Source organism: Diplodia corticola, assembly GCF_001883845.1.
Source record: "Diplodia corticola strain CBS 112549 chromosome Unknown scaffold25, whole genome shotgun sequence".
NCBI lineage: Eukaryota > Fungi > Ascomycota > Dothideomycetes > Botryosphaeriales > Botryosphaeriaceae > Diplodia > Diplodia corticola.
In genome coordinates, this window is record NW_017971504.1 from 312,633 (window position 1) to 330,073 (window position 17,441).

The window sequence follows — 17,441 nt, forward strand, 5'->3', positions numbered from 1 at the left end:
TCGATTCCTGTCTGCAACCAAATACTAATGATTAATAGATTCCCCGTCGGAGAGAATATCTTTTTTTTTCTTCCATGATGGAACTGCGTAGCAGATTCAGAAGTCTTCGTTAGACTCTTGTGTTGTAGTTTTTTGGCATTGTGAGGTCCGTTGCTGGGTGTCGAGAGCGGGAGCGGTGGATCAGATGCGAAAATTTTTGGTATCGGGAGCCGAACCCGATCTTCGGGACCGACGCTAACCGGAGTTGGTAAGTCCGACACTCTGGTACCCGGGCGCGCTAGCTTTTTGCGCTGGAAGGGTTTCATAAGGCGCTGGGATGGGCTGTGGGGCAGTTGTGCATGGTGTTGGGCCGGGGTCAGGTCGATCCGCTGGATTGGTTGCTGGACCCTAGGCAGTCGAATCGGTTTCATGATACTCCTTTACGTGGTGTTTGCAGCTTCAATCTCCTTTCTGCAGAACAAAGAGGAAGCACGCCCCCTACGGCATAGTTCGTCGAGGTCAGCTTGAGAATATGTAGCTCATGAGTAGGACCAATCGAGCCAGGACAGAGTATGCAGTCATTGCCAACGAATGAGGACGCCAAGAACGCTCACATCTATATCTGCCATCTAATATGACCGTTTTCTTTCGTCAACTCGACCTTTCAACAGTCCGCCTCAACCATTACCGCATAGTCGTCTCTCGGGCTGAGGGGTGACGTTGTAACCACCCCTGCAACCTCGCCTGCACACCATCGCTTGTGGATGCGATCGGCAATTTCGAACAGAGCGAATGCTGCGGCACGGCCCGCCCCGCGAAGATGGTTACACAACAGCTGCCAAATACATACTCACGCCAAGCCTTTCACCTGCCCTGATCCGTCCCGACATGTGGCTTCAAGATACGCCCCCCACTGACCGTTGACCATGACCGTTCCGTATGGCCATCCCTGGGTATTCTTGGATCCAAGCTTTCCTTGCGCAACGAACACTTCTCCCAGCATGAGCGGTTGTTTTATATTTAACGATGATGATCGACCTTCCTTTTTAGCACCGATTTATCTGCAGATAAAGTGGCAAATGGACGAAGGCATTCAAGGACATAGTGAAGCCTTCCTAATGAATTGTATAAGCTCTATGAGTGCTTTCCGCCTCACATTTGGCGTAAATACAGCGCCTCGCATATCCTCACCCGTAATTATACAAGCCACCCGACTTCATTCGTACCGACGTTCCACCCCGCGAAAAGATCTAACACGGTCCTAAAAACCACAACCCCAAGACCCAGCTTTCCAACAGGCGCGCTGGTATCAACCACGCGGAATGCATCCCAACAGCCACCTCACAGCATCGTCTCATCCTCCGCATCAGCCTCTCTCCCTCACCACCCGGCAAACCCAGCTCCATCCCACACCCAAATCAAGCACACCACTCAGCACGCCCTCTCCCCCGCCCTTTTCATCTCCCCCAACTCCCTCAACACCCCCTCCGCCACACCCATCCCATCCCTCACCCGCCGCAGCGTATGCACCACATACGCCCACTCCTGCCCCGTCGCCGGCACCACCGGCACCAGCACCTCCTCCATCCCCCGCAAGCTCTCCACGTCCGCCTCCAGCTCGTCCACGTGCGCCTGGCACGCGACCGACGCCGGTGCAGCACCACCCACGTTGTTGCGCATCTTGCCGAGGCCGAGCGAGATGCGCGAGTAGTCGGCTTCGAGCTTGGGGGTGTCGAGGTATTCGAGGTCGGTGTGGGGGTTTTTGTCGGCGGGGGAGGGGAGGTAGGTGGAGAGGTGGTTGGTGAGGTGGTTGAGGTGGGTGGGGAGGAGGGCGGTGAGGGCTTCGAGGAGGAGGGCGAGGAGGAGCTTTTTGGGATGCATCGTGGGTGGCGCTGGTGGAGTGGGGGGGTGGTTGCTTTTGGTTGAGGACTTGGCCGATTGTTATGGGGGGCTTGGAAGGATGAGTGATGCTTGTGTTTAAAGTCGGATTTTGTATATGAGGTGTCGTTGATTCTGTTTGAACAAAGACAGAATGCTTCGCGCTAAGTGCATTGTTCTAGGGTGTCTTGGATTCGCAGGTGGCCCGTATTGGCGAATTTGCGATATGACCGACACCGTGAACAAAGCATCTCGTGAAAAGCAAATAGGCCGAAAGGTGTCGAGCAATCTAGGTTGTTCGCTTTGCTCACAGAAAAAGGTCTTAAGAATTATACTCTAAGAATAAGTTTCTATGGTTTAGTTACGACTGAAAAAAGGCTATTGACTGGCCGGATTTGGTGGTGGAAGGGTCGTCCGAATCCAGTGGCCCAGGTGAATATTGGCAATTCCTGTTAAAGATTGTAGGCCACTCGGGATTCCGGGGTTTCAAAATGCTGTGGATGGGGATGTGGGGAAGTATGCCAAGCAACATTGAGTATATTAGAGTCGCTTAGGAGGTCAAAGATATCGTCGAACGAGCGTAGGCAGCAACGGCTCCGTTATTTCGGTTGGCTACTTTATATGCTAGCATCCGGGGGTTGGAGCTCCACGACAATGCGAGCGGCGTGACCATGTATGTATAGGTGTTCCATCTACTAGGGTCACATCGCGCCCTCAAGTGCGACGTCACGATACCGTTGTATATACTTTCAACCCACCAAGTAAGAATGAATCGGCTATTTTCTTCGGGCTTACCTTGCTTTTGTTATAGCGTCTGCATCTGCCGCGCCCCATTCCAGCTCGAATTTCGTCTTTCTCTCATGGTCAACACATTCACATAAATGAAGTCTGACGATTTGATGCACGAATAACTTACGGGTAAATCGTAAATCGTGGAATGCAAACATCCATAGGGGGTTGGGGGAAGTATTCTTAACATGAAAGGGATAACTGTTAGCTATCTCCCGCTCTCTCTCTCTTTGTTTATTTTTTCCTGTCTCTCGTTGTCACAAAATGAACCAAGACTTGATACAAGGTGAATGTGCCAGCGCGGCCGGAAGCTGGCAAGCGTATGCCCTAAGCAAGCCACCACCGTCTTGGGATCTACTTAGCCTACATACTTGAACCGGGGAGTTATCGAATCATAGTAATATACTTCTTGCGTGTAGTCTGGGGCAGATGACTGCATGATTGATTAGTCAAGATGGTGACGTTCTCAATCCCAGGACGGCATTTAATCAAGCCCAAGCTTTTGAGGTTGATTGACCTTGTCATTGTAAATTCCACCCCAGTATTGATCTTGAAAAAACCCTCCACTCGACAATTTCAGCCTCTCCTGGCATGATCGCCTGCAAGTTCTACAAACTCGCGATTCGATTGAAGTTCAAAGACGGGATTCGTAGCCTCCAGCTCGCCCGGGCCTCGCGACATTCCACCCCTTTCGCCTTTTGCGGTGGATCCACGCGTTGTATTGCTGGAGAGCTGCGCGAGGCTCTCGTACATCGGTGGAGTCTCGCCTCCGTGCCCAATGTTCGCCATGGTTGCACTTTCTCGTCTCAGCTGCTCTTGCGTTGGGGCTGCCCACCGTCGTCGACAACAGTAAACTAATATGAAGACAAAAGTGAGAATAGCGGCCGCACCGACGCCCATGCCTATTCCAATCTTCCCGCCACTTGATAAGCCATGGGAACTGGGCGTCGATGCGGGCAATGACGAGCCGTTCTGGCTGCTGGCGGTGCAAGTCAATGCCCCCGTGATGATGTTCTGATTCTTGTAGTCTTGGAACGGCGAACAGTCGAAGTCCGTCGCAGTGGTGTTAAGAATGAACCGGCCAGCTTTTTGGAGGCTGGGGAGCGAGACACTTTGAAACTCATTAGTAACGAATGCCATTTTTCAGGAGAAGGGAAGTGGACTCACTTGGCCAAGTTTCCCTGTAGAACCACTCCTTGGGGCGAGGTTTGTAGTTTTGGAAGTGTCAAGTCTTGCAGCCGGGCGTTGTTCTGAACAGTCAAGCCACCGCAGCGAACCAGGACGGGGAATTCGAGATCGGTCAAGCCTTGGTTGTCTTGTACGAGGATGCCCAGAACGTCATTGCCCACACTCTCGAGCTTGGGTGCGCTGTACTCGGTAAATGCATTGCCTGCCAACACGAGTTCGTATGCTGTAGTAAGTGAAGGAAAAGACACCCCAGTCGCATTTTCGATGTCGACTTTCTGCGCAGTGGACAGATTCGGAAAAGAAACTTGAAGCCCAGGAGCGTTATTGGTGATGATTATCGTGGAGGAATCGGAGGCAGTCGTGGATGCCACCGACATAGTGATGTTCGCCAAGTCGTTGTTGAACGTGGCGTTGAAGCCGTTGGTGGTGCCGTCCGGATCGATCCCGTTGAGGCTAGATAAGGCCGTGTCACTTATCACGAAAGATGAACAGTTGCTGATGGTGGCGTCGAATCCGAGGTTTGACAGCGCTGGCAGTTTGACCAGCCTCAGCTGCTGGCCCACGGTTGTAAGCTTGGGCATGTTCAAGGTCTCCAGATTGCCAAGCTCTTGCAGGTACATGTACCCCTCGATCACTTCGAGTGAGTCTGCAGACAGCGAGCTCAGTCCCTCGGAAGACTCGGCGAGCAGGTATCCATCGAGGTTTTGGATGCCATCGAGGGCGATGTCTCCGGTTGCGTCGCCGGGAATCTCAATGTTTCCGGTGAAGGTTTTGCAAGCAGCGAGCGGCGTGGCGTCGGCATGATTTCGAATGGTTGTGATCGCAGTTGAGCACGACGTTCCCTCTATACCGTTGGTTCTTAGCGTGGAGCTCGTCTCACGTGCCGCGTGCTGACTTACGGGCTGTAGCTCCCTGGCCCACGACGAGGGCGGAGAGGACAGCAGTAGCTGCCACTGACTGTTGAAACAAGCCCCGGCGTGGCGGCATGTCCTTGTTCCATGCAAGTATACCGGTGCCTGTTTCGCATCGGATCACGGTATAGGTGCTTGGTCTTTATTACGGAGAGGTGAGGGAGAGCGGGGACGGCGAAAACCCCGTCAGCTTTGCCCGTTATTGCTGGCTCCCGTGTCCATCACCTGGTGCGGAATTCGCCCCCCTTCCCGTGGTGGGCTGTTCGCTGGCATGTCCTGGGGGAGCACTTACCTAAAAGGGGAAGTGGTCAGCACTAAGCGTGCCGCGCCGGATCCATCTGCGGGAGCCGTACGCGGGTTCCTCATGCGGATTCCGATGGCGCAGCAAAGCCGGCGCTACAGCCTTGACGGGGACCCGTCCAGTGGCGCCCGATGGCTTGCCGTTTCTCGGGTCGCTGTTGCAGCTTCGCCTCATATATCCCTCTTCACATGCATTACCCCGCACCCGATCGTCCGCTGCATTACGGTGTTGTGCACACAGCGGCTGGTCAATTCAGAGCCACCAAACGACCCGGATGGACTCGGCCACGTGCTGATTTTGCGCATAATCTGTTCGCAGTACATGTGCTTCGGCCTACCGCACACTTGTGCATCGCAACCATGTCAAACTTCACCTGTCCCGGCTCGGTCGCAGATGCCTGGCGGTCTTGTCTCTCGGGCTCCAGATTCGTGGGGTGCTGTCAAGGCCAGCCGGTCGATCCCTGCGACCTAGGTTGCAATCCGGGGAACTTGTTTCCGGCTTCTTTCAACTCCGACTTGGACGGGGAAATCCCGCCGCTCGAGTGCAATAATCCAGAAGCGCAATTCTACGTCTGCTCAAACACCAGCCCGTCGTTTTTAGGCTGCTGCAAATCAAACGCGTGTGCCCAGAGTACTGGCTGTCCCCGCGAAGACCTTTTTCCCGCATTCCTGGCCAGCAATCCTGACGCCACATCCGTTTTCAAACCGACCGGAGTACCTTCTGCCTCTGCAGCCGCACCGTCTGAGGCATCTTCATCACATTCGAACACAACCGTGGTAGGAGCCGCCGTCGGCGGAGGTGTTGGCGGTCTCTTAATCCTTACTCTCCTGGCTCTCTTCCTTTGGTGGAGAAAACGGCGGCGAAGCATCCGGGGCCATGAAGCCAAGAGACCTGTGACTGTTACCAGCGATGGGCTCCCTCATCACGATCACAATACCACGGTCGACGATACAAACCACCAGCCGAGCGAGCTCTCGGCGACCAAAGCGGTGCATGCAAACGGTAAGTCTTCCCCACATAGAGCACAAAACGCACTCACTAAACCACGCAGTGTGGCAAACTCCGCCGCCGAGATATATCTCTCCTCCGCCCCAAAGTCCCTCCGGAGAAGAATATGTGCAAGCTCCCGTTGAACTCGAAGCGAATCCACCCCGCGAACCCGGAAAGGGAACGAAGTGAAGAGCTGCGATGCGCCGATGCGTTTCTTCGGTATTCTGCGGCTTTCGAATTTCCAGACCGATACATCGTAATTAGCCTGCTCAACCTTTTAGATAGACACTTGCAATTACTGCAGGTGAAATGTAATCATACCAGATATCCAACAGACATGCAGCGTGCCGATTGAAGGGTTCTCGATCTCATCTGTATTTCCTAAACGACACTAGACCCGTTGTATTCAAACCCCAACCATCAGTCCTATCGCGGAGAATACTATCGCAAGGATGCCGCCTGATGAAAGTACAGTAGTCTTCCCGCCAACACCCTTTGAGGTGGCTGCCGCAGCCGCGGACCCTGTGGCGGTGGAGGACGAGTTTTGAACGCTATTTCCCGTGCTATTGTAGCATGTTCCGCTTTCGCTTTGGCACCCTTTGTCCAGACTGCAGTGTTCGGTAGTGTTACCGCAGTAGCTACGCACATCAGTCAGCTTCTCGCTTTGATATACTTTTTATCGGGGGCGGTCTTTTACCCTCCACTGCTGCAACACGGGCCATACTGATAGACTCCAAATTGCTTAAATGCATTTGAGGCGGCGTGTGGGGAGCAGATGGCATTGTTATACGCAGAGCCGCATCTCCCGTCGCAACGGGGACTGGTTCCCACTCCGAATGCCCAGCTACATTCTGGCTGGTTGAGGGTCAGGTTGTTGGACTCGCATTCCCCGTAGTCGGATTGGCAGCTGTCTCTGCTACAGTAGTCCGGCCCAGTACCACAGTAGCCTCCCGAGCTGCGAACAGTCAGAGTCGGACGCAGCGAGCTGGAAGGCAAGGCCATACCTGCAGCAAGGAGACGTGCCGTTCAAAAGACACATTTTCCCATTTGATGGGCCACATTGACCGTCTGTGGTCAGCGGGTAGCTCGGGCTGGGTGGCTGTCCTGCCGTCGAATTCCGTGTTGTTGTCGAGTTCTGTGCTGCGACGAGACCGAGGAGGAACGCCTGGAAAAGTATGAATGCAAACATCGTGGCCGTTCAAATTCACGGATTATTTGCAAATGGTAGCGTCAAAGGATGTGCACAAGGATTGCCCGTACTGGCTGTCTACCACCATTTTGCTACACCATTGAAACACACAAATTCATCGTTTCTTATAGGGCTTAAGTCTCCCCGGATCCCATAGTGTTACCTGTGGCTTATTGCGCTTGGCTGAACAGCCGTGGTACCTTGGCCTATTGTTGTAGCCGCTGCAGTACGGTATGTTCCGTTTTCTAAAGCTGTAACTACGGACTTCGGAAAGAAGCCTAGCGTGGGGGCAGTGGTGAGCTGTCTTGCCAAGAGGAGTCGTGTATGGTCCGGTATTATTAGCGATTGTGTTAGTGCTTAGCGACGTACCGAATGTGGGGTTCTAGATTCGTCCATGATATTGACACGCGACAATTGTCAGCCTGGCTCAGCCGCACTTTTGGCCGTCAGGATCGATAAGGTCTATTGATCTACATGGTTTAGCGGATGCCTGTAAAGTCTATGTACGTGGTAAGCTTACCTTCTCTTGGAGTTGCTTTTGGTCGACGGGTGATAAGTTCATCGAGTCTTCCATCCATGGAAATTTATCTCCAACCGTATACGATATACCAGCACCGTCGTTCTATACGTCAAACATCAGTGTACATGCTGAGCCTGGAGACGTCGTCGGCGCCATTCTGGGCTACTCGATATGCCGCAATGCGCACCTTTCCGAAAATCGCCACATTGGAATATTTTGGGTGGATCTGCATACGATGCATTTCACGTGAATGGAGCTACTCTAGAACCAGGCAGATGCACGAATGGCCCGTCGCACATTATTGCGTTCCCCTGTCAAGTCAGCACACCATCCTGCTGTAAGAAGTTGTGGTCTCGGAGATCGGTCTTCAGCTGACAGATTTCACCTCTTTACCGAGGACGCAATGCAATGATTAGTGTGATTGGAGGGAAAAAGCAAAGGACCAACGCAGGCGCTAGCATTTCTTTTTTCCACTGATGAGGATACTTGACTCCGGATAATCAGTAGTACTGCCGTCAAATTCATGTAAGGCGAACACTCAGCTGCGCGATAGAGAACAGAACAGACGCAATCGTTCCGGCCCGCAGGAAACATGCATAGGAAAAGTAACCATCACGCGAATGTGTGACCAGCAGTGACTTGGGTCAGCATCTGTCCGTCTGTGTGGGGAGACAACATTGGAGTGGGCAGTACTGAGACAGTTGGACAGATGTCGAGCTATCGGAGAGGCTTCTCCGGAGTCTGACGGGCCAGTGATGATGAACAAAAAAAAGGTAAACTTTTCTCAGGAGAAGGTGGCAATTCGAAGCAAGGTACTCCCTGCTAATCGTGCAGTAGCGCATCTCATCGATGATGCACCTGTTCACCTTCTGCCATCACATCCGACCGTGATCAACTAAACAGAGAGACAAAAAATTGCAAAGAATCGGTCCCAGTGCTTGCCGTTGGCCTTCGTATGTGGGCAGTCAGACTACATATCTAGGCTTTAGTATCAGTTTTCCAAAGCATCTCGCTACCTCTACAAGCAGTGCGATATCTCCCCAAAGAAGATGCCGGTGGGTCCATTCCTTCGGAACATATCCTGCTGATCTGGTCGAGCGTTGATGCTGGCTGATGAATCCCGCATGTTTATGTCCCCGAGGCTTGTCATGCACACTTGAAAATCCGCACGACAAGCCTACCCAATCATCCGTCTCATAAATTTTCGGCCACATTAAAAGACGAAATTTATGCCCTACCACTATGGGCTCTAGGTTGCAATGGTCGTATGTGCCGTCGTACCTGAGTTGGCTTGGCTAAAGAATTATTGGGCCATATCGACATCCGCAAGGACAATTTATAAGTATGATATTCTAGAAAAATAGTGGAAATGGAAGCGGCGGAGGTTGAGAGTCTAGGTTCTTGGTGTAAAGAGGGGGTTACTGCATTTACACGACGTAGGAATAAGATATGAGTGAAGGGTATATCTTGCACACCGAGACATCTCGTAACCAAAGTACACTACATGCTTACTGCTGCAACAACTCTTTGTAGTCCGGGAGATCCCATCCTTTGACGTCTTCACGGAGAATCCAGCCAAAAATATTGATCTTTAACAAAGCAGCCGCCCACAAGAAGAAGTTTATGACAACAACACCAAACGACGTCGATGACAGCATATCCCAGACCCCATCCTTCTTCGGCAACCCTTTCTGCACCTGGTCCATGAAGGGCCGAAACTTTCTCTCATAAGCCTCGAGCGCAGCTGCGAGACCATCCTTACCACCTCCCCGTCCACCAGCGTCCACTCCATCAAAACGTCCACAGTGTCTCCCGATCTCGCCGGCGAGGATGTAAGCGCCCACCATGGCGGAGGAAGTGCCCATGCCCGTGTTTGCCGACGGACAATAAGCGGCGTCGCCAACCAGGGCCACGCCGCCGCGGGACCAAAAATCCAGCTTCACGACACCCATACGCTCGCAGTAGAAATCGTCGACATCGTCAAGAGCCTTCACGATCTCTTCCGTCCGCCACCCCGCGCCTTTGAAGATCTCCGCAAAGGCCGCCTTCTCCTCCTTGGCGTCTCCCCGGCGAATGTTCTTGAGCTTGTCCGACTTCGTCTTGCTGAAGAGGTAGGCCTGGATCGCATGTGGGCTGTGTCTCCGAACGAACACGGCCCGGCCGCCGGGCGCCATGTACGACGTGGCGATGTAGTCGTCACCCTCTCGCATCGGCCGCGGAATGGTAAAATACGCGACGTAGACGTCGCCGAACGGCAGGAATCCATCAGCAGTATCAGATCCGAGCATCATCTTGCGGGTGCGCGAGCCCTGGCCATCGGCGCCGATCACGAGATCGAACCCGTCCGTCGTCCCGTCGGCGAAGCGGACCTCGACGCAGCGGTTCTTCTCCTCGAAGCTCTCGATCGACGTCCCGAAGATGTACTTGGCCCGGCCTCCGATGGCGTCGGACAGCAGCCGGCACAGATCGCCCCGCATGATCTCGAAGTCGGTGGTGAAGCCTTGCAGCCCCTTGCCGGACTTGTTTGCGGGGAAGTAGGCCCACCGCCGTCCCGAGCCGTCGACGATTTGTAGGCCTTGCTCCGGGGCCGACCGGGAGCGGAATGCCTCCTCGAGGCCCATGCGTCTCATGACTTCGATTCCGTGGCCGCGCAGATCCACCTGCAGGCCCGTGGCCCGCAGGCTGGGGAACCGCTCGACGATGGTGATGTCGTGGCCCAGGTTTGCGAGCCAGAAGGCGAGGGCGTTGCCGGCGATGCCCCCGCCGCTGATGAGGATCTTTAGCTGTGCCATGGCGTCTTTTGTGTTGTGGGCCGATGGGCGTAAGCGGATTGAGTACTCGCGGGCGGAAAGGACGCACTGCGTACCTGTGAATGATGACAGATGTAAGGACAGCTTCAAGTGTTCGATGCTGATGAGGAGGGCAACTGGCGGTACGATGAACTTGTTAAATAGGACCGGTACACTCGGTGTTTTGACGCGCATCAACCCGACTATGTCCGGAAAGTGAAAACACCGTTAAAGCCCGGCTCGGCCGTAATATTTGGTCGTCCGCTACATCACCGAAATCCTTCTCGGTAAACACAGCGGCAAACCCCGAGTGCGTGCTCATCTGTTCAGCAATTGAATCTCAAGCTCTTATGATGTGTCCGGTTCTTTTCCGATTCTGTCATGTAATGAGGCCGCCTCTGAAACGTTTATTGGTCGGAAGTCCATGTGATTTCTTATTGGTTTGTACGGAATAAAAATTGTGCAACGAACAGAAAATCATGAAAGGGAAATATTTCGAGGCGAAGACTGTAGCTCGGTCCGCCGAAAAACGAGCCAACACGCAATGGAAAAAGATAGCTCAGCACATCAGGAAAAGCCCGCATCTGGGAAGGAAAACTCAAAATCCAAGTCGAATCCAAAACCAAAGCCCCCTTGTCCGCTACCTGGACTAGCCGACAACGGGCCTGGATCATTGTTGTCCGATAGAGCAAGAAAGTCAGCCCGTGTCTGTAACAGATCACGGCAAAATTCAAGACTGTCCTTTGCACTCTGGGCAACCTTCAACTCGCACGCTGTGCCTCCTTCTATCGCCTCGACCTGAGCCACAACCATGCTCAGAAACATGTGACTCTTGATGTTAGTCTCGCCTTGCCGAATGCGGTCCAACGACAGCCACATCAAGTCTTTCACAGCCTTCCTGAGAAGGTCCAAGTATTGGGAGTTGCGGTGAAGCGTCCCGTCAAGCCGTTGGGCTTCAGCCTGGGCAATGAGCTCGAGGCTGATGACGGTGCACGCGTACCTGAAGCCTTCCCGGAACATGCCTCCGCCGATGGCCATGAGATGAGAGAAGCCTTCGTCCGGCTCGGGCGAGACGATAGCCATGGCGGTGTCCAGGCTGGCCTTGAGCGAATAGTGGAACAGCGGGTTCGTCCGCGCTTTGCTGGCGAACGGGCAGTGCAGGGGGACCATGAACCGGCGAATCAGGTAGTCTAGTAGATTGCGGTGGAACGGCGTTATGCCGGATCGCTCGTTCGCTCTCATGAAGCTGCTACATGCGCAGTATGCGTCGGTGATCTCTGAGCTCAGCGCGAGAACGTCCAAGTAAGAGAGTTCGGAGCGCAGGCCGTTTAGAAGGTGGAGGACGCGGAGGCGAGTTGGCAGGGAATCGAGTAAGAGGAGCTGAATCGAGGTCGTGGTGTAGGTACCCTTGGGGTGGGGTTGAAGCGTTGTGGTCGAGTCGTTCATCTCATCGTCGTCGTTGTTGGAGGGTGCCTGCGTGTCAAAGTCGTCAAAAGAGATCCTGGGCGGCATGGCCGAGTCCAAAGACGACTGCACGACCATCTCGAGTATGGTCGCCCACAGCCTCCTGCGGAGTTCGGCTTGCAGCACGGACATGGCCGGAAGATGTTTGGGATCACGGTGCAAGCCAATCTGCATGGCTCGGTGGATGACCGATCCCATTGACACCCACACCAGGTCGCCGCCGATTGAGAAGATCTGCCTCGCCAAGATCGACAAGCAGTGGATCTGTAGGCCGGATACCTCCAGGCGGTCCTTTTCCAGTGGCCCGGAAAGCCACGACTGAGCGGCATAGACCCATTGATGAACCATGTTGCGGAATCCGGCGTCTGCGTCGCCATGCTCGTGCAGGCTTGATCCGATCCCAATGACGAGCAGAATCTTCAGGCGCAAATCGATTGGGGCACTCTCGGGATCTCTCCAGTATCTCTCGTACTCGGCCCAAAAGGTAGAGACGTGGAGTATCCGGTGGGTGGACTCATAGGACTGGAAATACAGGGATGCCATCTTGTCTGATACCTCACGAGAAGGGAATGCAAGGCTGAATCCCGGGCGCGAGAGACGCCGACTTGGCCGTCCGACCTTGAGCTTCCTTGCTATCTCTTTGCATTTCAGGAGGAGGTGTCCCATCTGTGCAACCAGCGCTCCAGTTTCGCCGCCCTGGAACGAGGGCCCCTTTCCAGTACCAGTCGCTTCGGCAAAGCATGCATCGATAGTTGCGAACTTGGATGATAATCAGTAGGGAGCGAGGTGCTACAGGTTGACGCACACCGTACCTCCGGGGCCGTCCCCAACCAGTTGCTCCATCTCAGCGTCCTCGTTTTGTTCAGAGTTATCTGAGAGTCCTGCAGACCAGACTGACGCTCAAGTATGTCCCGGCCAGTCTCTGTTAGTGCTTTGATCGGACTGGATGCTGTAGGTTGCTGCACTGGTTCGGCCTCTGATGTGGGCGCACGTGGTGGGGTATCGTTACGGGCGTCGTTGCCAATATCGGTCAAAGTATCGTCCTGTCCTGCCGCTGCTGCCACGACTCGGGAGCCGGATAGCTGGCTATGAGGCTCGGTGATTGGCCTGTCTTGGGTCGAGGTTGACTCGGGCGGGTGCGGGGTGACGGGGCTATCGCGGTAAACCTTGTAGGTACACGTATACCTGGCTGAGACGCAGTGTGTGCAAGGGTCCTTGCGGTCGCATTTGATCTTGCGACGCCGACAAGCAAGGCATGACAGAGCCGGCCGGCGGCGGCGTCGGGGTTGGGGCTCCATGAAAGCTGGCGATGAAGTCGGTCGGCCGTATGGCAGCTTGTTATCTCCGCTGGCGGGGTAAGTAGTCGTAAGCCCGAGCTGAGTCATCGGCCGTAAGCGAAAATGCCGGGTTTTGCTGGAGTCTGCCATCCTGGCAAGCTTGTGAGGGCTCGGCGACTCGCTGTCTAAGTTTGTGTGCTTCGTATATGGTCGCCGGGTCGGTGTATGAGAAGGTAAGAAAAGCGATCAGACCCATCGTGAGCGGTGGCCTTTCTTCATCACAAACCCCCGAAAAATCCGAAGATGCTGTGGAAGACCTGGCAAGGGGGGGGTAAGGGTACTGTTGAGAACACTGGGTGCAATCGTGTCTTTATATTAATCAAATCTTCCCTGACCCGGCGCCTTGCATCCTCGACGTCGGTCTCACTGATCGCCATCAACGCGTTCAGGTTTTTTTTTTTTTTTTTCGCGAATTTCGATCCTGCTGATACCAGCGACGGACGCGGTCCTTTAGCTCATCGGCCGTCTGGACCACCGTTGTAGATAAAATGTGAATGGGGTCAAAAGTCTCCGAATCGGTATCAAGCGGTTTTGCATTGTCATCGATGAGCTTGGACGATGCATCGGACACGAGGTAGTTCTACCTGGCCGATAGAACACCTTGAGGCGGAATTGAGAATTGTACTGACTGGCCGTGACCAGCTTGAGGCTCATCTTATTAGTGGTAGACGTCATCTGCAAGTTGTAGTGCTGTACGATAGAGGTAGCCGCGTGATGGCCAGTAAAAACAGATACGCCTCGCCACTCATTCCTGTGTGTAGTAGATGCATTGCCGTCATGTCATCGATCTTTACGGAAGATGCTTCCGGCAATTTGGGATAGGCCTAAAAGATTATATTAGTGTAGAAAAAAAAGAGACAATTAGCTTGCCTACAAGGAACGTAGACGCGAGTATTAAATTACACAAATACATCTAGATCTCAGCTTCCACTGCCTGTATGTGCAGGTGGCGAGTTTTCGACAACAACTGTGGTGTCACGATGCACTGCCAGATGAAGAGCCATTCGGGTGGGTGGAAGAGGACAAAGAAAAAACAGAGAAACGTAATGAAACTCTAGCCTACAGCCCTAAGCATACTCCAAGCAAACCCCAACCACGTCCCCAACCCTCCACAAACCAACCAATCCATCCGCACTACTCAACAAACAGCCCAACCGGCGCCCTCCCAGGCCTATAACTCCTCTCATCCCACCCCAAGCCCCTCGCCAGCTGACCCGCCACAGCCGGAATCTGCCCACCAATCTCATACGCCAACGAGCCCGCCGGCGCCGAAGGCCTGACGACGCGCACGCCCAAGACGCCATAGTTATCAAACAGCGACAGGACGGCAGCGGACGTCTCCTCGCCCGAGCGGGGGAATCGGTAGCGGGCGGGGAAGGCGGCGACGGGGCGCATGAAGGCGGCGGTCAGCTCGGATCCCTTGTCCGAGGCGCCGATGGGGCTGCGGGAGACGGTGCGCTCGAAGAAGCGCGGCGGCGCCGCGCCGGGGACGGCGAGGACCGTCAATTGCCCGTCGGGGGCGCGCACGAGGCTGACGAGGTCGGGGTGCCCGTTGCGGTTGACGTCGGCGAGGAACCAGGTTAGGTAGTGCGCTTCTGGTGTGGCGGACCCGGCGGCTGGGAGGTGGATGGTCGTGTCGGTTACGGGTTGGTGGTTTTGGAGCGAGAGGACGTCTAGTCTGATGGTGTCTGCTGTGGTTGTGAGTTGGATGGCTCGTGTGGGTGGGGTGGGGTGTGTTGGGTTGGATGTACAGTACGTACCTGAGTTCTGGCCGTAAAAGAGGCGGACGAATCGGTGCGGGCCGGCGTGGCGGGTAGGTAGTGGCAAGATGCGCTGGGCCCTCTCGCCGATATCTTCTTCAAACGTCTGCGAGTTCGGAGTTCTGTAGTTGTCGCTGAAGCTCGTAAATGTCCACACAGTCTTCGCGTCGCTGACAGAGCACGTGACATATGTCTCGGATGCATCCATTGGTTCCAATTTGGTGCAGAATGAGGCACTGTGAGGCTTGTCAGATGATTTGCATGCGCGAAAGATAGAGCAGGAGGGGTCTCCCTACTACGGCGCAGAAGAAGGTGGGTTCGGCCACGCCACGGAGCGCCTTGTCGGTGGCTCCTCGACACCTTGGTCGAAGGTCCAAAGCTCAAATTTCGGCTTCCACGGGGTGCTTTGCCTATACCAAAACTTCACCATGGAAAGCGTGTCGCTACCAGCGCAGAGCCTCCCGTAGTGAATGTCTCCAGCCAGCCATGACTCATTGGCGTCCTCCGAGTCATGGAACGACACCTGTTCAACGCCGCTGTCGGTTATGCGTAGCCCCAGGTGGTACGCAAGTTGGCCTGTTGCTCTTTGCCTGTCCACCTTTCCGACAAGGAAGTAGATATCGCTGTCGATTTTGGAGGTGGCGAGCCATGTCAGCCTCCCCTCCGGGTTGGGTATCTCAACCATTTGCTGCGAAACCATGTTCCAAGATTCCACCTTCGCGCCTTTACTCACTGCGCTGCGCGAAAAGGTTTGACCATACTTGGAAATGGCTAGTTGCGTGTCGGAGACGTGCCGGAAGTGCAGAAGTGAAGAGGGCGAGAGCAATGGGAGACTAAGTGGTAGCTGATGCTGGTGCTGACCCGATTCCTTGATGCGATTGAGGAGCCTCTGGAATGGTGCCTTGGGAAGGGGATAGTCCTCATAGGTGGGGACGCCTCGCTCATCCAGGCTTGCTCTGAACGACAGAGTCTTGCCGTCATCGCTCACTTTAAACAGGGGGAAAAAGTTTGCGGAATCGAGGCTGGTCAGGTCTGGAATCTGGACGGCAGTGAGAATCAAGACGGTTGGGTATCAGGACCTGAAACACTGCTTACCATGCTGAGAGCCGCAAAGTGGGAGATGTCGCGGTCTTTGCCGTCCTCATACATCTTGTAGATCTCGTGAGCTCCAGCCTGCACCGCGTCAAGAGCGGCGTCGAAGCTAAGGTTACCCTTGGTCGAGACCAGCTGCTTGTCACCGTACGTCGGCCAGCAATGCCCGTGCAAGCTTTTGGCCCAGAGACCGCTTGCACAGTCCTCGTCGTGCATCGCCTGTGCGCATTGATCAGCTGGCCAAAACGTTGGCCATGGGATCTTCAGCTGCTCGGAGATATCGTCGGATTGCATGTCGGATATCTCGTCTGACGGTAGGCCGGACATTGCGTCGGGCTGCATGCCGGAGCTGTCCTCGGACTGGAAAGGAAAATAAGTGTAATGTAAGGCACGTCGTGGGGTCCTCAAGTGTCCTGAAGAGAAGAGATCGGTGAGGAAGTGGGCAGCAAAAGCCTCAAGGAAGTATGCATGTCTCAAGTCGACAATGCTTCGCGTATTGTGGGCCGTCTTTGCCTGGCGCAACGCGGCCACGTGGCCAGCTTTGTAAGCTTTGACGGCGTCCTGGAAAGCTTTCAATGGTGGCACAAGATGAAGCAGAGGGTTGCAGTGGAACCTACTTCGCCAAAGTGATCCCAGTTGCACAGTGAGAGCCATAGGTACTGCATACCGGTGCATCGAGCCCACAGCTTATTGAATTTGTCGGCGATGCTTTTGTATGACTACTGGTCCGTCAACTGCATCCGGCGAAAGCGAAGACTGCTTCGGAGCGTTTGGTCGGACGTACCTGAGCAGGATCCCTCCCTTCCCTCAGCATGTTTGAGATCTCACGCTCCTGGGCCATCAAGATGGCAAGAACTGGCTCAAGATAGCCGGCCGTGTCTAGCCGAAGAAGGTCTGCGTTTCCAAGGAAACGGGAGATGCTCGCCTCGCGATTGGTGTCCCACTGATCGCTGATCTGCTCGGCATCGCCGGTGGTCTTGCTGTTTCCATAGAAATCGCCGGCCAAGGACACGATTTGGCCGAAGGAGAGCTCGACGTTTTTCCCCACTTGATAGGAAAATTGGCCACCGCTGATGTTTCCGTCGGGAAGTCGCAGCAAAATGCCATCGCCAATTTTCTGATGCTCTGGGCCCTCGAATCTGAAACTCATACTGTTGGTGAAGTGGATAAGGTGCCAAAATGAGCAGAGAAGTCTCAGCAAAAGACGGTTCAGTGAGCAGGAAAGCACAGAGAAAGGAACAGCCTTCACACTCT

At 54.4% G+C, this 17,441-nt stretch overlaps 5 protein-coding genes across 5 annotated transcripts; all 5 read right to left on the reverse strand.

Moving 5' to 3' along the window:
- Nucleotides 1-1,410: 1,410 nt before the first annotated feature.
- On the reverse strand, nucleotides 1,411-1,860 carry BKCO1_25000106 (uncharacterized protein; the record flags this gene model as incomplete). The annotated part of the gene is made up of 1 exon (XM_020273210.1): nucleotides 1,411-1,860. One exon carries the CDS (start codon nucleotides 1,858-1,860, stop codon nucleotides 1,411-1,413), a length of 450 nt encoding a protein of 149 aa, XP_020130350.1.
- Nucleotides 1,861-3,222: 1,362 nt separating this feature from the next.
- On the reverse strand, nucleotides 3,223-4,821 carry BKCO1_25000107 (gpi-anchored cell wall organization protein ecm33; the record flags this gene model as incomplete). The annotated part of the gene is made up of 3 exons (XM_020273211.1): nucleotides 3,223-3,757; nucleotides 3,814-4,678; nucleotides 4,734-4,821. The coding sequence occupies 3 exons, from the start codon at nucleotides 4,819-4,821 to the stop codon at nucleotides 3,223-3,225; spliced, it is 1,488 nt and encodes a 495-aa protein (XP_020130351.1).
- Nucleotides 4,822-9,253: 4,432 nt separating this feature from the next.
- On the reverse strand, nucleotides 9,254-10,537 carry BKCO1_25000108 (fad binding domain protein; the record flags this gene model as incomplete). The annotated part of the gene is made up of 1 exon (XM_020273212.1): nucleotides 9,254-10,537. The coding sequence occupies one exon, from the start codon at nucleotides 10,535-10,537 to the stop codon at nucleotides 9,254-9,256; it is 1,284 nt and encodes a 427-aa protein (XP_020130344.1).
- A 564-nt stretch (nucleotides 10,538-11,101) lies between these two features.
- BKCO1_25000109 (c6 zinc finger domain-containing protein) lies at nucleotides 11,102-13,425 on the reverse strand (the record flags this gene model as incomplete). The annotated part of the gene is made up of 2 exons (XM_020273213.1): nucleotides 11,102-12,757; nucleotides 12,811-13,425. The coding sequence occupies 2 exons, from the start codon at nucleotides 13,423-13,425 to the stop codon at nucleotides 11,102-11,104; spliced, it is 2,271 nt and encodes a 756-aa protein (XP_020130345.1).
- A 1,044-nt stretch (nucleotides 13,426-14,469) lies between these two features.
- BKCO1_25000110 (phosphatidylcholine-hydrolyzing phospholipase) lies at nucleotides 14,470-17,337 on the reverse strand (the record flags this gene model as incomplete). The annotated part of the gene is made up of 5 exons (XM_020273215.1): nucleotides 14,470-15,331; nucleotides 15,392-16,134; nucleotides 16,191-16,748; nucleotides 16,805-16,906; nucleotides 16,972-17,337. The coding sequence occupies 5 exons, from the start codon at nucleotides 17,335-17,337 to the stop codon at nucleotides 14,470-14,472; spliced, it is 2,631 nt and encodes an 876-aa protein (XP_020130418.1).
- Between the last annotated feature and the right edge of the window lie 104 nt (nucleotides 17,338-17,441).